This window comes from Mya arenaria, chromosome 12 (assembly GCF_026914265.1).
Source record: "Mya arenaria isolate MELC-2E11 chromosome 12, ASM2691426v1".
Classification (NCBI taxonomy): domain Eukaryota; kingdom Metazoa; phylum Mollusca; class Bivalvia; order Myida; family Myidae; genus Mya; species Mya arenaria.
This window is the reverse complement of record NC_069133.1, coordinates 12,087,799-12,104,654: the sequence shown is the minus strand read 5'-3', so window position 1 is coordinate 12,104,654 and position 16,856 is coordinate 12,087,799. Positions and strand designations below refer to the sequence as shown.

General features: G+C 39.1%; 3 protein-coding genes across 3 annotated transcripts; 1 reads left to right on the top strand and 2 right to left on the bottom strand.

Annotated features, from left to right (window-relative positions):
* Nucleotides 1–1,486: 1,486 nt before the first annotated feature.
* LOC128210452 (uncharacterized) lies at nt 1,487–7,293 on the top strand. The gene is made up of 2 exons (XM_052914800.1): nt 1,487–6,844; nt 7,000–7,293. Exons 1-2 carry the CDS (start codon nt 1,487–1,489, stop codon nt 7,291–7,293), a joined length of 5,652 nt encoding a protein of 1,883 aa, XP_052770760.1.
* A 2,399-nt stretch (nt 7,294–9,692) lies between these two features.
* LOC128210451 (glycoprotein 3-alpha-L-fucosyltransferase A-like) lies at nt 9,693–10,391 on the bottom strand. The gene has a single exon (XM_052914799.1). The coding sequence runs from the start codon at nt 10,389–10,391 to the stop codon at nt 9,693–9,695; it is 699 nt and encodes a 232-aa protein (XP_052770759.1).
* A 2,301-nt stretch (nt 10,392–12,692) lies between these two features.
* LOC128212328 (alpha-(1,3)-fucosyltransferase fut-6-like) lies at nt 12,693–14,520 on the bottom strand. Its single transcript, XM_052917725.1, has one exon. It carries the CDS (start codon nt 14,121–14,123, stop codon nt 12,813–12,815), a length of 1,311 nt encoding a protein of 436 aa, XP_052773685.1. The 5' UTR covers nt 14,124–14,520; the 3' UTR covers nt 12,693–12,812.
* Between the last annotated feature and the right edge of the window lie 2,336 nt (nt 14,521–16,856).

Below are 16,856 nucleotides of genomic sequence, written 5' to 3'. Positions count from 1 at the left end.
GGTGGAACGAGCCCTTGTCATGAACCCAACGTAAAGGAGTGGGTTATTTTGATTTTAGACCGAACTGAAATTGCATGACATTTCCACAGCAAACATTAAACGTGTTTAAACATACAAAATGGCCATATAGTACCAATGCAAAGTGCACAAGCCCTCGTAAAAATAGATGCAAAAACTCGATAATGATTTAACTAAAAAGGTCCAAGAACGGTATTTTTTGCCTTAAAACACAGTAGAGTGACTAGTGTCAAGTTATGCACCAGTCAATTGTAACCAAGCCCCCCCCCCCCAGGTCCGGGGGTAAACCGGGGATAGCGGGGGAAATGGGCCGTGTTTTACCTTTCAGGTGGCCCCGCCGTGCCGGGTAAATGCGGTGGTTTTGTCTTCGCGCCAAAAATAGCGGGGAATGGTCCTTACCTAGGGTCCCTGGGGTGCAGGGGCATCTGGCGGGGATTTTACCAGCAGTTCGTCCCCGAAGGACGGGGAATTTACCAGGGCTTGGCTGAACGGATAGTCAAAGTCCCCGCTATTCCCCGGACCTGGGGGGGGGGCGTGGTTACAATTGACTGATGCATTATATCCTAGAAGCAAAGCGCCTTTCCTTCGATCCATCGACGCGCCAATATCATTGTTAAATAGCGATAAACTGTATATCCAGGGACGCGTCAACATCCTTAGACCTGCGAAAATTGTATATAGTTACATAGCGCCTGTTGAACAAACGAGTCGTGAGTGTTTATGTAACTTGTGAAGATTATGTTAAAACAAAATTACGACAAAAGTCGATAAATTGAGCCGCTGGGGAAGCAGACCGATACGTTCAAATGGGAAAAAAGTAGATATAATAATTGTTCTGTAACAGATAGTTACAGTTCCAAGTTTGTGCTGCAGTTTAATAAGGGGAACAACTCTGTATTGACTGTCGCTTCGTTCGTGCCATGATTTACTCTGCTTGTTCTGTATTTTGGGAGCTCTTTCTTGAGGAGGTAAATTCGTCGTCCATATTTACCGCGTGAAGAAAACATGCAAACAAAATTGTTTTGAGCTTTGGCTTTTTACTTGGTCATTTGTGGCCCATAGGGTAGGTTTTGTCCATCACATAATACCTTTTGATATATATATATTAAGCACCTTTTACGGTTTTGCGATAATACCATGCATTTCTTTGTATTTTGCGAGTCGAACCACTTTGTAAGTAGTTTTCGTGAAACCTGTTTGCAAGCTACTTTTGCAGTTTTGGCACGTACCTTCTTGATGTATAGCTTAAGTAAGCTCTGTTACTCACTCTTGTCTCATATTTTGATTATTGTTTGTTATTTGTTTAGGAAATTGCTTATGTGAAATGTTGTGTTAACTGAATCTTGAACATTGGTTTGGTTTTATTTTCAGTTATTCACGATCGAACGAATGAGTAGAAAAAAAGATAGCTGCCGCACTCTAGTTGTTTCTCGTGCCACAGTACAGTGAATAACCTACGAACAGCAAGATGGCCAGTAAAGACACAGAGGACCCTGGGGTCGACCTTGAAGAAAGACGCCTGATACGGCTCACGGAGAAAGCATTAGATAATTTCACAGAGAAAGTGGAACGATATAAAAGCCAGCTGTCAGCAGAACAGCATACAGTTGACAATATCATTGCAAAGGTAGATACAAGTTGTGAAAATAGAGACCTATTGAAGGACATACATTCCACATTATGTTTGAGCTACGCTCAGTACAAACTGATGGTTAGAGACTATGTGACATTTCTGGAACAATCACGTTCGTACGAAGGTCAGAGACTTATTAGTGAATATAACGAGATAGACAGTCAGTATAATAGACATGTCGAGAAAGTGCTAAAGGACATTGAACATGCAAAGACAATGTTAGAAGCCGAGGTCAAGTCAGTGAGATCAAATAGATCAAATACCTCAAACGCATCAAAGGCAATGATAAAGGCAGAAGGAGCGAAGAGACGTGTTGCTTATGCAGAGAAAGAGTTACTGTTAAGAAAGAAGGAAGCAGCACTTAGAGAGCAGGAGGCCATGGCCGCAGCTAAGATAGAGAGGGAGATGTCGGAGATTCAGGCAGAATTGAATACATTGAAGGAACAAAGGGCCTGTGAAGAAGAAGAGACTGAAACAAATCCGGGGTCTATAAGTGTCCATGAAATCGCTGAGGTTCGACCCGAGGAAAGAACGAGAATCTATGTCGAAAGTGTTGCTGGGTCAGTGTCTCACCGTGAGTCCGATGAACAAATCCCGTCGCTTGCAACCGAACTGTCAAAATTTCTGATAAAGAAAGACCTACTGTTTAATAGACTGTATACCTTTAATGATGCTGCAGACAAATACTTGATGTGGAAAGAGGGCTTCAGCAATGTAGTGAGTGAGTTGAATGTCACATGTGTAGAGGAACTAGATTTATTAGTGAAGTGGCTTGGCCCTCAATCAAAGAAACATGCTATCAGCATCAAAACGGCCTATATAAGCGACTCTCAGCAAGCCCTTGTTAAGGTCTGGAAGAGACTTGACGAGCGATATGGTGCTCCGGAAGTTATTGAAATGACCCTTAAACGTAAACTGTCAGAGTTCCCGAGAATCACAACTAAAGATCAGCACAAATTATATGATCTCAGTGACCTTTTGGCGGAGATACAGGCTACCAAGCAGAGCCCCACGTATAGTTCTGTGTTGGCGTACTTCGACTCATCTACAGGCGTTAACCCCATTCTCCAGAAGCTGCCATACCACATTCAGTCAAAATGGACACATAGAGCAATCAAGTACATGAAGAGAAATGACGTTGTGTATCCACCATTCTCAGAGTTTGCAATGTTTGTTTGTGACATGAGTTCAATGTTGAACAATCCAAGCTTTGTTTACGAGCAAAACACACAAAACGACAGTATTGGGAAAAAGGTCAAGAACTCTAGAGATAGTGTCAACGAAGGACAAAGAATCCGAAGTTATAAAACAGAAGTGGCAGTGGCACCTACTGACATGAATACTTGCAGTTACCACAATGTGGTTGGCCACAACCTAAATGGATGTAGGTCTATCATTAACAAGCCCTTTGGAGTCAGAAAAAAGTACTTTAGAGACAATAAATTATGTTTCAAATGTGGGTTGTCAACCAATCACAGGGCAAATTCATGCCAGGAACGAGTGATATGCACTGTGTGTAACTTAAACAGCCATCCAACAGCCCTACATGCGCATGGCGGGGAGGCTCGTTCAGCCGACAGTGGGAGTGGCGACATTCGCTCTGCATGCACAAAGATCTGTGGTCGCAACATCTCCATGGGAAAATCATGTGCTAAGGTAGTTCTAGTGACAGTACATAGCATAAACAATCCAGTCAAAAAGAAAAAGATGTATGCCCTCATAGACGACCAAAGCAATAGGTCGCTAGCTCGGCCCGAGTTCTTCAACTTATTTGAAGAAGGATACACTGAAGTGCCATACAGGTTGTCATCGTGTGCTGGCGTCACAAACACGACAGGTCGTAGGGCTGACTCTGATATGTTTGTCATCAGTAGTTTTGATGGTTCATCCTCACTGAATCTGCCATCCCTGACTGAATGCAATCAGATCCCAGATATGAGAGATGAGATCCCAACGCCAGACAGCGCACTTTACCATTCACATCTAGAAGACATTTCGGCTCATATACCCGAAGTCGATCCATCAGCAGAGATTTTGCTTCTATTGGGGAGGGACTTGCCAGAGGCCCACCACGTACTTGAACAGAGGACTGGTCCGAGAGGTTCACCGTATGCACAGAAGTTAAGTCTAGGCTGGGTTGTGATTGGCGAGACATGTTTAGGCAAGGTTCACCAGCCGACCATCACTGTGAAGAAGACATTCGTACACATAGACGGGAGAAGTTCTGTGTTTCCAGAGTGCCAAAATAAGCTGATAGTCAAAGACGTTGGTAGACATTTGAATGACAACTTGGACAGCGATGAGGAATCACAAGTATTCCTAGTGACTGATAGAGATGAGAAAATAGGCACGTCTATTGAAGATAAGGAATTTCTAGGAATCATGGACAGTGGGTTCAAGAAAAACAGTAAAGGCAGTTGGACTGCACCTTTGTCATTCAAATCTTCTAGAACAAGGTTGCCAAACAATAGGAACATGGTGCTGAACAGAATGAACCGCTTGGTTGACAATTTGAGAAAGAATGAAACAAAGCAACGTCATTTTATGCAGTTTATGCAGGGAATGATAGACAATGGCCATGCTCAAGTAGCAGCTCCAGTAATGACGGACACTGAATGCTGGTATCTACCTATATTTGGTATATACCACCCTAAGAAAGTTGATCAGATTCGAGTGGTCTTTGACTCTTCAGCCACATATATGGGTCAATCACTGAACAGAGTGCTAATGACTGGACCAGACTTACATAATAGCTTGCTTGGTGTCCTTATGAGATTTAGAAGAGAGCCCGTTGCAGTTTCTGCCGACATCCAACAGATGTTCTACCAATTCCAGGTTGAAGAGAAGGACCGTAACTACCTGAGGTTTTTTTGGTTCAAGGACAACAACCCTGAGTTGCCACTAGTAGAATACAGAATGTGTGTGCACGTGTTCGGGAACAGCCCGTCTCCTGCAATAGCTACTTACGGGCTTCACAAGAGTGTACTGATGGTGGAAGACACATACGGGTCAGATGTGGCTAATTTTGTACTACAAGATTTCTACGTTGATGACGGTCTTGTTTCACTGCAGACTCCACAAGAGGCGATAGACTTGATGAAACGGACTCAACAGGCACTGGATACTGGTGGAAAGTTGAAGCTACACAAGATATCATCAAACAGCAGAGAGGTCATGAAGGCTTTCCCGAAAGAAGATCTGGCGAAAGATCTAAAAGATCTAGACTTGGGACATGAGAATCTCCCTGTACAGAGAAGTCTTGGAATGAACTGGAACCTAGATTCTGATTATTTCACGTTCACAATTTCTGAAGAAATCAAGCCATGCACAAGACGCGGTATTTTGTCTACACTGAACAGTCTTTTTGACCCTCTGGGATTTATCTCCCCTGTCGTAGTCCATGGACGGATCATCATGAGGGACCTGATGTCGAAATCTCCAGACTGGGATGAGCCATTGCCAGTCGACACTAGGGATCAATGGGTAAAATGGTGCGAATCATTAAAACATCTTGAGGACTTGAAAGTCCCACGAACTTACCTTGAAGGGTCACTTAGTGCTACAGTTGACCAACAGATTCACATATTTTCGGATGCATCCGAGAAAGCAATAGCTGCTGTCGCCTACCTTAAGACAATAGATGCAAATGGAGACACGAGTGTTGTCTTCATCATAGGAAAATCTAAGGTTTCACCCAAACACGGACATACAATTCCAAGGTTAGAGTTGTGTGCAGCGGTATTAGCTGTAGAATTAGCGGACATCATTTGTGAACACTTACACATGCCAGTTGGACAAATGAGATTTTACACAGACAGTAGAGTGGTACTCGGATACCTCCATAACCGTGTGAGACGGTTCTATGTGTACGTAGAAAACCGTGTCAGTAGAATTCTAAAACTCTCGAGACCTGATCAGTGGTGTTTTGTGCCTACTAAAGAAAACCCGGCGGACCTGGGTACGAGACCCACACCGGCAGAAACTCTTCAAGACAGCATTTGGCTTTGCGGACCAAGTTTTCTTCTCACCGAGACACGCGACACAGAAGACATGTACCAGCTTCACTCTCAAGCAGACGACCCAGAGATACGTCCAGTCATACAGTGCATAAAAACAAATATTGTGTCTAAGACATATCTAAACACAAGAGGCTTTGAAACTTTCTCTCAGTGGAGTAGATTGGTGAATGCACTGGTGGTCTTGAAAAGATTTGTGCGACGTGTTTATAGGAAGCTACATGGCGCCAGTGACTCCATTGACAATGAGCACGTTGAAAATCATGAGCTGAAAACATTTGCCGAAAAAATTGTGATTCAATCAGTCCAGAGAGAGGTGTATTTCAAAGAAATTGACTCTATACAGAATAACAGTCGAATACCAAAAGACAGTTCAATTGTAAGCTTAAATCCAGTTATAGACGAAGAAGGGACGTTGAGGGTCGGAGGGCGTCTTCGAAATTCAGACTTGGGAGTTGTCGAAAAGTATCCCATTATCCTTCCGGGTAAAGACCATACTTCTAGATTGGTAGTACAACATTACCATGAGAGGGTCAAACACCAGGGTCGACACTTTACAGAAGGTGCCATTAGAGAAGCAGGGTTCTGGATAACAGGAGCCAAGCGGCTTGTTATGTCTGTCATCCATCATTGTGTGAAATGCCAACGACTTCGTGGAGGATTGGGATGTCAGAAGATGGCTGATCTGCCAACAGATCGTTTGAGGCCAGGTCCTCCTTTCACGTCAGTTGGGCTTGACTGTTTCGGTCCATGGCAAGTCGTGAGCAGACGTACGAGGGGCGGTCAAGCTGCAAACAAACGTTGGGCTGTTCTGTTTACCTGCCTTACATCAAGAGCAGTCCATATCGAGGTAATTGAGGAATTGAGCAGTTCTTCTTTCATCAATGCTTTACGTAGATTCACCAGTACCCGTGGCAAGGTCAAGGTATATCGTTCAGACAACGGGACCAACTTCATGGGAGCGTTAGACGTTTTAGGCGTCAACTTCAATGACAGTGTTAGAAGATATATGGACCAGGAAGGTGCAGTGTGGATTTTGAATCCTCCTCATTCATCACACCGTGGAGGCGTATGGGAACGAATAATCGGCGTCACGCGAAGAATTCTTGATTCGATGTTGTTGGATCTACCTGGAAACAGCCTTACACATGAGGTTTTAACTACGTTCTTGGCGGAAGTGAGTGCCATTATTAATTCAAGACCATTAGTGCCAGTGTGTGCAGATTCTTCTTGCCCTACTCCATTAAATCCAGCAATGATCCTTACACAAAAAGTGAGTGTATTGTGGACGTAGTTATAACAACTGATATTAAAGACATGTATCGGGCACAGTGGAAGCGGGTTCAAATCCTGGCAGAACAGTTCTGGAAGCGGTGGAGGTCTGAGTTCCTTCAAACATTGCAAGTGCGCAGAAAATGGACAGCAGAGCAGAGAGATCTTCAGTGTGGTGATGTAGTGTTGTTGAGAGACAAGCAAGAACACAGAAATTATTGGCCTATGGGTCTAGTGGTGCGGGCAGAACCCAGTAACGTCAGGACTGCGGAAGTGCGGACTGTTGGCAAAAATGGGAAACCGACTACATATGTACGCCCAGTTAATGAGATGGTGCTGCTTGTTCCATCTTAGAGACTAAGAGACTGGTGATCCATGGCTACACCTACAACAAATACTTGTATAGTGTTGTGTTCATTTAGAAATGACAAACCTTACCATCATGATATTATCATTTACTAGTCTATTTGATCATTTACATGCATTATGCAGCATATGGTGTCATATTACCTTTAATATTACATAAAGGAACATGGTTAAGCCTTTTTAACAAAGATTGTGTGGAACTAAGTAATGTGTTGATTACATTATTTGTATTGTTGCATTTGTTTTAGATACATACATTTTGCATACTGAAGTATGTATTGTTACAATCAAGCAAGGTTGTTGAACTTGATGGTTAATTTGTGTAATAACATATTTGTGAATTGTTTTTGGAATACTTAAATTTTGGGTAAAACAATTAAGAGTAGTAAATTGTTTATCTTTGATAGCAGTCGTGACCGACTTAATTAAGAAATTTATTGTTGAGTAAGAGCTGAGTAATTCGTAATCAGTTTTATTTCGCGTGTAATCATTTTTGTTGTTCGCATTGAAATATTCATTTATTTGGTTTAATTAAAACCAGGCGGGGAGTGTTCTGTAACAGATAGTTACAGTTCCAAGTTTGTGCTGCAGTTTAATAAGGGGAACAACTCTGTATTGACTGTCGCTTCGTTCGTGCCATGATTTACTCTGCTTGTTCTGTATTTTGGGAGCTCTTTCTTGAGGAGGTAAATTCGTCGTCCATATTTACCGCGTGAAGAAAACATGCAAACAAAATTGTTTTGAGCTTTGGCTTTTTACTTGGTCATTTGTGGCCCATAGGGTAGGTTTTGTCCATCACATAATACCTTTTGATATATATATTAAGCACCTTTTACGGTTTTGTGATAATACCATGCATTTCTTTGTATTTTGCGAGTCGAACCACTTTGTAAGTAGTTTTCGTGGAACCTGTTTGCAAGCTACTTTTGCAGTTTTGGCACGTACCTTCTTGATGTATAGCTTAAGTAAGCTCTGTTACTCACTCTTGTCTCATATTTTGATTATTGTTTGTTATTTGTTTAGGAAATTGCTTATGTGAAATGTTGTGTTAACTGAATCTTGAACATTGGTTTGGTTTTATTTTCAGTTATTCACGATCGAACGAATGAGTAGAATAAAAGATAGCTGCCGCACTCTAGTTGTTTCTCGTGCCACAGTACAATAATATCAAGCAGGTGACTTTATAACATCGTAAAATCCCGTATTCAGTTCTAAATTCTACGAAAACGAAAATGCGTTATGTGCCGAAGTAACGCTCAGTTTCGAAATAGTAAGTCATCATGACACTTTCCGTAGGAAGACGTCAGAAATCATTATGACAATGACAATATTATTCAGCGCACGTCTGGCACCAAATGTTTATATATGCCATGTGAAAGAAAAGTTCACATTTTACTGGTAACCAGAGAGCGTTGAATAAAATAGAGAATGAATGGGTCCACCGGGCGACGCAATGACGCAGTGTAAACAGTTCAAAACAGTTGTGGAAGTCATTTCTGTGTTATTTTTCGCGAACACGATGAAAACATATATTCGCATACTTACGAATATGAATGTAGGTTAATATGTGTTGTGCCATCGTGAAGATAAATTATTTCCTGATTAGTAGATTCCGGTATGATGTTTGAATACGAGATTTTTTGTGCAGAATTAAGTGTTCAAACACTATGCTCTGTACGGGTCTTGGAATAACCTTTTCTTCACTTGTCACTGTTATATCTACCAGTATCTTTATATTGCATAATTTAATTTTGTAAATGTAATGATGACGAATGGCTTAGGAAATGGTCACAACACATTTATTGTGCAATTGTTGACTACAAAACATGTTTGATATACTGTATTCCATGATGCATAAAATTAGCAGAAACAGTTAGCTCCAAGATGATTCATATGATGAAATCTGTGTTTGGTAGTGCTAAGGCTTGTTTTAAAGATGTCAGTAATATGTATTTAGATGTGTTCAATATATTACTTGGTGTTAAACAATACGAGCCATTATTTCCCTTTCATTAAATATTGTTTTATGCAATTAACATATTGAAGCGTAATAACATAGTAAATATAAATAGGCGAAAAACTGTTTATTAACATGACACTTTCGTTAAGAAAAAAATACACATCATCATCGTCATCAACATCATCATCATCAGTAGTTGTAGAAGCAGCACCAGCAGCATCAGCAGCAGCAGCATAACAATTCGAAAGCAAATCTAACACTAACAACTAGGTAGGCAGTGGAAAAACAAGAATACATGTATGCCCAAATCAAGAACACTGTATATTCAATACATTCTTGGTCTAAATGTCTGTCGAATTGAGACATCTGTCCTTTTGCAAATGGTCAGCTATATTCGGATATGAAATTCTGTATTCGGATACATGGTTTAACCTATGACACAGTTCACACAAGAAATAGAGCCAAGCAGCTCCATACTTAGCTCCGTATTTGTCCTTTTTTTCAATAAATTGTCATACCTATCTCCATCTTTGGCTAAATCTTTCAGATAATCCGCTAGCTGTGCGGGTGAATCAAAGTCCGCACTGTTGATATATGTTTGTGTCGGAATCACCTTTCGATAGTCTGCACCGCCTCTTGTCACCAGTATCCAGTCATTGTTGTAGTTCATAAAAAACTTCTCAGTTAAGTAGTCGCTACAAAACGAGTTTTCGAAAGCCAAGTAAAATTTATATTGTGGAATTATCTTTTCCATTTCAGCTTCCATCACTCGTCCTTTGCCACATGCGCCATATATATCAACATCAACGCCATCATCTTTTAGCTTCTTGACATACATGTCCAGCTTGCTTTGTGCTCTACAGTTGCTTACAAGCCAGAGAGCGGTCTCGTTTTTTGTGTCAAAAATGGCGTCATAATCTTTTACAATCGGTTGTGTCCGCGTTTTTATAATGCCAGCTCCATGAGGCATATCTGAATCTAAATTCAGTGAACTAGACCAGTTAACCTGATTTCGCCACTGTGGTGAGCTGTACTCAGAATAATCACGCCCATATGGACTCTCACCTACTTTGAAAATCCATGCCTGGTCTGGTTTTCTACGTTTAAAAGGAGGTTGACGTCCCATTTGCTTATAACTCACTGTGAATATAACTGCATCAGCATTGTTAACTTCAGAAAAAATATCAGTTGCTATACAATTCCTCCAAGTACATTTATCGAACAATTGAGTGGTTTTTGTCATGCTTGTCCAGGAATCCTTATTATACCAGAGTATGCGCTTCTTTGATCCGAGATTCCCACTTGCGTTGGCGCCAGTGTTGTATTTTATTGGCACATCGAGCAAGTCCTCGAGACCAGCCCTCCTTTCCGATTTGTTGTTATAGAACTTTTGAATATTATGTTTTTGTAGTGCACCATCGCTGACATTTTTCACCTCATGTATTAGAAAACTCTTATGAGGCACTTTAGCAGTTATAGCGAAAGCATTGTCGCTACCCTTGAATGGTAATATATTACTGCGCGGTATCATAGCAGGAATACTGAGAAACAGGCCAGAAGTAAGCATACTTTGCGTGCATGTTTTGAATAAAAACGTTACCATGAAATCATATTCAGTGGAGTTTCTGTCACAGTTTTATGATTATCGTTCAAAATTATTTGAGAGTCTCACTTAATTCCGTATTTGCTTAACCTGTCAAAGTAAAATACTTGATTTGTTTTAAATGTGACTTGTTATTTCATGCAATAAAATCCCTTTTTTATACAGCGCAAGATACCTTTTATTTGACGCAGGATATCTTGCAATTATTGATACATTTTTGGGACAAGTGTAAGTTTGAGAACTTGTTAAAGTCCATTTGTAAACTCCTGTTTTACTTAACTGTCCAAGGCTGAAACCAAAACATTTATCAATACATATAGTATGATGCATGTGTCATCAGTCTGTGTTATGTTGTATATTGTATGTATCTCGTTGTCGGTTGTGCCTTAGCCTTGCAACATCCATTTGGTTTCGTATTTTTTTTTGACAAGACTAGGTTTTTCCCTTTAGTTTTCAGTACATTATCAACCATAACACACTAAACTGAACATTCACTTGAGCATACAATCTTTTAATATGCGTGACGAGATGACATTATTGATAAGAAACATATGAACACAAAAAACGATGGTAGTATTTGTTTCTAAATACCGTCTATATCACAACCTCCTATTTTTGTTCATAAGTTTCAAGGATGGTGGATCAAAACAGACGTCCATGTTTATTTCGTCATCTTAGTGCAATAATTCAATCATTGCATATAGAAATAGAAGCAGATATCCAGTTCTTGCACGATGGTGACGATTTCATCTAATCATAGTATATAATGACAATGATTAAACGACTGCATCGATTTGTTTCATATCCACCTCAACTCAAGTTTTTGGCCGCATTGCGATAAGATTAAAGTCTAATGCTCTATAAATAACGAATTGCTCCATAAACATGTTATGAGCCGGATAGAACAAACATCATACGGCAACTCTTTATGAAATAGACGTGCTCTGTTTAAATCAAGCTTTAAATAATATTTTTGAGATCTTCAATATTTTGATAATTTAATTATACACACCCTCAAAAATGCATACACTTAAAAGAAATACGTTTAAATTGCCCATAGCAAGCGACGTAACAAAAATAAAGTAGAAATTAAGAGGTATATTTTCATGGGAGAAAGGAACCTTTATCGGCCAAAAAAGAACTGAGTACGATCAGAGTACCAAAACCTAGCACAGTGATCTACTTTTATTAAACATAGATAAAAGATTCAATAATCTTTATCAGTAATAGACTTATGAGCTTTACAAGGCAAAAAGAAACCTACGGATTATATATTCCTTTCGAGTGCCAGGGCCATGACCAATGAACAGGCATTGGGTTGATACCACTATTCGAGCGCAAAGGGCCAGTACAAGTGAAAACAGGTTGGTTTAACACAAAATTTCAAGCGCCAACAGCCGCCATGACCAGACAGACCCCGTAAGGTTTTCACCATTCATTCAAAGCGAGAACGACAATGACCAGTGAAAACACATTGGGCTTACACAATTTTTGAGTAACACCGGTCATTACCAGTGAAATCCCTGTGGCTTACACTATTTCTTGAGCGCCGACGGCCACGACCAGTTAACTAACATTTGTCTAACATTAGTTTTCGAGCACAGACCAGAATGGCCACTGAACTAATATTGGGCTTACATCATGTTTCTAGCGAAAACGACCATTAGCAGTGAAAACGCATTGGATTTCGAGGGCCACCGGACATTAGTAAAAACAATCCTTTCCGTCGTTTTTCTTGAACCATCTTCATCAAGAGCAGCAGCAGCAGCAGCAGCAGCAGCAGCAGCAACAACAACAATAATTATAATAACAACGATGTTTAGGAAAGTGACACATGAAGGTATGTTACAAAATTGATTTTCAATATGACCAACAACATTAACATTAACAACAACAGCAAGAAACAGAAAAATAGCAACAATTATTCAAATCAATCATTTCTATCTAAATGTCAGTTGGATTAAAACATCTGTCCTTTTGCAAATGGTCAGCTATATTTGGATATGAATGTCTGTATTCATACACATAGTTTAATCTATGACAGAGTTCACACAAGAAATAGAGCCAACCAGCTCCATACTGAGCTTCATATTTGTCCTTTTCTTTCAATAAGTTGACATACCGATCTCTATCATTCGCTAAATCTTTCAGATAATCCGCTAGCTTTTGTGGTGAATCAAAGTCCGCACTGTTGATATATGTTTGGGTCGGAATCACCTTGCGATAGTCTGCACCGCCTCTTGTCACCAGTATCCAGTCATTGTTGTAGTTCATAAAAAACTTCTCAGTTATGTAGTCGCTACAAAACGAGTTTTCGAAGGCCAAGTAAAATTTATATTTCGGAATTATCTTTTCCATTTCAGCTTCCTTTACTCGCCCATTGCCACATGCGCCATATATATCAACATCAAGGCCACTAGCTTGTAGCTTCTTGACATACATGTCCCGCTTGCTTTGCGCTCTACAGTTGCTTACAAGCCAGAGAGCGGTCTCGTTTTTGGTGTCAAAAATGGCGTCATAGTCTTTAACAATCGGTTGTGTGCGTGTTTTTATAAAGCCAGCTCCATGAGGGATATCTGAATCTAAATTCAGAGAACTAGACCAGTTTACCTGATTTTGCCATTGTGGTGAGCTGTACTCAGAAAAATCACGTCCATAAGGACTCTCACCAAGTTTGAATATCCAGATTTGGTCTGGTTTTCCACGTTTGAAGGGAGGTTGTCGTCCCATATGCTTATAACTTACTGTGAATAAAACTGCATCAACATTATTCACATCAGAAACATTATCAGTGGCTGCACAGTTTCTACACGTACATTTATCAAACAGTTCTGTGGTTTCTGTTATGTTCGTCCAGGGATCTTTATTGTACCAGAGTATACGTTTCTTTGACGAGAGGTTCCCCGTTGATATGAAGCCGTTATTGAATCTTGTTTGCACTTCGAATAAGTTTTCAAGACCAGACTTTCTTTTCAGTTTGTGTGTAGACGCCTTTAAAAAAGTATGAGTTCGTACTGGAGCATCGCTCATATTTTTTTCATCATGTCTAAGAAAACTCATATGGGTCACTTGAACATCTGTAAAATCCGCGTTGTCCCTTCCTATTAACGGTAATGTATTACTATGCGTTATCATCCATAAGAGAAAGACTGAGACACCGCTAAAAACTAAGAACAATATCTGTACGTGTTTTGAATAATAGCGTGACATTGGAATCATAATTATGGTGACAGTTGTGTTCTGGCACAAGTTCATATATATTCACTTGTTTTCATTGGAGAACCTCTTTTAATTGTGTATGCGTTTACCCTGTGTAAGAAAACGTTCTTACATGAGCAACTTAAAAACTATAAGTTATATAACTATAACCTTGTTATATGATTTATTGTCAGATTAAAATAGACAAAAAAGCATATATCTTGCCAACTAAAATACACGTATGACACACTTCAAATGGACTACTATTCAATGTGTTTCTATATTAAATGAATTGTACATGCATAGTTTGTCAGCACTATTTTGTTAAAGTCACTTGTCTTTCCGTGCCGAATCAGACAATTGTCAACAGAAAACGAAAAACGCATTTTCTTTGAAATGCGCTTTAATTCCTCTTGTTTAATTCACTCTCACATGTTTTCTATAATCCACAATCACTGCGTTAAATGTACGAAGGCGTCCGTATATGTCAAGGCAAAGGTGATAAATGCATGTTAAACTCACCGTGTGAGGCAATCACAACAGTCCGAGATAAGATGCCTAATAAAAAATGCATGAAACGCATGTTACAAAAAATAACAAATGACTCCGATTAGCTTTACTTTAATAAGGGCTTCGGTCGTTATCTTCTGTAATCTGTTTAGCTTTCAGTGCACAGTATTCCTGTAGTTAAGATAACATGTTTTGCTTTTTTGTACAATTTTCCTTAACCTGTACGTTCCGGCCATACAAAGGTGCATTCTAGTGTTCTTGTTAATCATGATCAGTCTTACCTTGTATTCCAAAATCACCATATACTGTTTCTTACATTTATTAAAACCTACATAAAATTATACAATATTTCTGCAAGAATTAAAATAGATGTGCTTTAAAGCCCTATTTCCAACTACATATCATGTAACAAACCATTATATATGTTTTGTCTAACACCGGTCTGCCATGATATGCAATGCATGTTAAAGTATTGATTCGCTCTGTTATGATTACTGTATTCAATCTGGTTTATCATTTATTCAGTTATTGGATTCATGCACACGCACGCACGCACACACACGCGCGCACACACACACGCACACACACGCACACACACACACACACAAATATTGATTAATCTTGGGGTAAATGTGAGTTTGAGTATTTATCAACTATTTTAAACCGCCAGTAGTTTCCTGTCTCGCTAACCGTTTAAATGCGGTATTTACCCAAACATGTATCAATAAATATAATTCATGTATGATCTGCCTGTTATGTTATATTTTGTATGTTTCTAGTTTAGTTTCGCTTATGCCTTAGCCTTTATTTCATTGGTCTTGACAATTAGCTTTTCCCTGTAGTTTTTAGTGCATTTGCGAATATAAACCTAAACGGACACTTTAGCATGCAATCATTCAAAATACGCATTTTGAGCATTCATTATTGTTTAGAGATATTTTGACACACAAAAAAACGAAGCTTTCGAGTCATATTTGTTATGAAAAAACTTTAACCTTCTGTTTTAATGACGGCCTTCGAATCACCTTTCCTACGTTTAAGTATTCATAAATTCATAAAGTTTCCAGTTTAGAGGTTCAATACATGCTTCAGATTCATTATATTGAAAGTATAAAGAGACAACATCAATAAATGTGATGGAGCACATGCTTCTTAATAAATTTATTAAGATATAAATCAATTGTACTTTTTGTCAATTGAGATATTTTAGCTAACACAAGTATTTTCACATTGTGATAGAAAGCTTGACAAACAATGTATAACTCTATAAACAGTCTATGAATCTTGATTGAACAAATATTATAGGACGCGAGCCTTTATAAAGTTAACTTGGCCTGTTTTCAAAATTCATTTTCCCGGACCTTCATTATTTCAAAACTATTGGATATGTTTCGCGAAAAAAATCAATGTACTTGTTCAAATATGAACAATGCCATCTGTTGTAGAGCTCAGCAGTTTGAACAATTTCCATTTGTAATTATTCATACACTTTCTAACAAAATATGTTAGAATAGCCCTAGGTTCGCAAATAACACAAATAAGGTAGAGGTTCAGAATCATTTTTTTTTTCATGAGAGAAAGGAATCTCTATCAGCGACATGGAATAGATGTAGGTGATAAAGTACAACAACTTATCACAGTCATGTAGGTGTATGGCATGTAAATTTAATAGTCCCTAATCGACAACAGAAAAGGACAAACAAAATTCAGAAATTTACCAGAGAGTGAGGGAAAACGCCGGTGGCTCACAACATTTTTCGAGCGCCATCGCCCCAAAAAGTGAAAATGTGTTTGTTGAAAGTAACACCTGCTGGTTTCATGGCTTAAATGAGTGCCGTTGATATTTTGTTCGTATATTTAAAGACCAAGAGGAAACCTTTGTTCATTTATACAATACATGTATAAATATGTGTATTTAAAAGTTAAACACCAAGATGAGCTAGGTCCAGTGTTTAAAAGTCATTTGGATGTCCATAAAGGCGAATTTCTTTCGCCGTTATTATTTTCTTTGTATATTAACAATCTAGGGACATTAATTTATCTCAAGGTGGCGAAAGGGGTCGACACGGGATTGCTGAAGTTCTTGCTACCATATACGCAGACGACATTGTTATATTTTCTGATTCAGCAGTAGAATTGCAAGCGAATATTCATATATTAGAGGAATATTGTAATAAATGGAAACTTAAGGTTAATAAAGGGAAAATTTAGATTCTGGTTTTTAGGAAGTAGATTACCTTTGAAACTTAAATATCTCCATCAGGCATCACCATTGGAGGT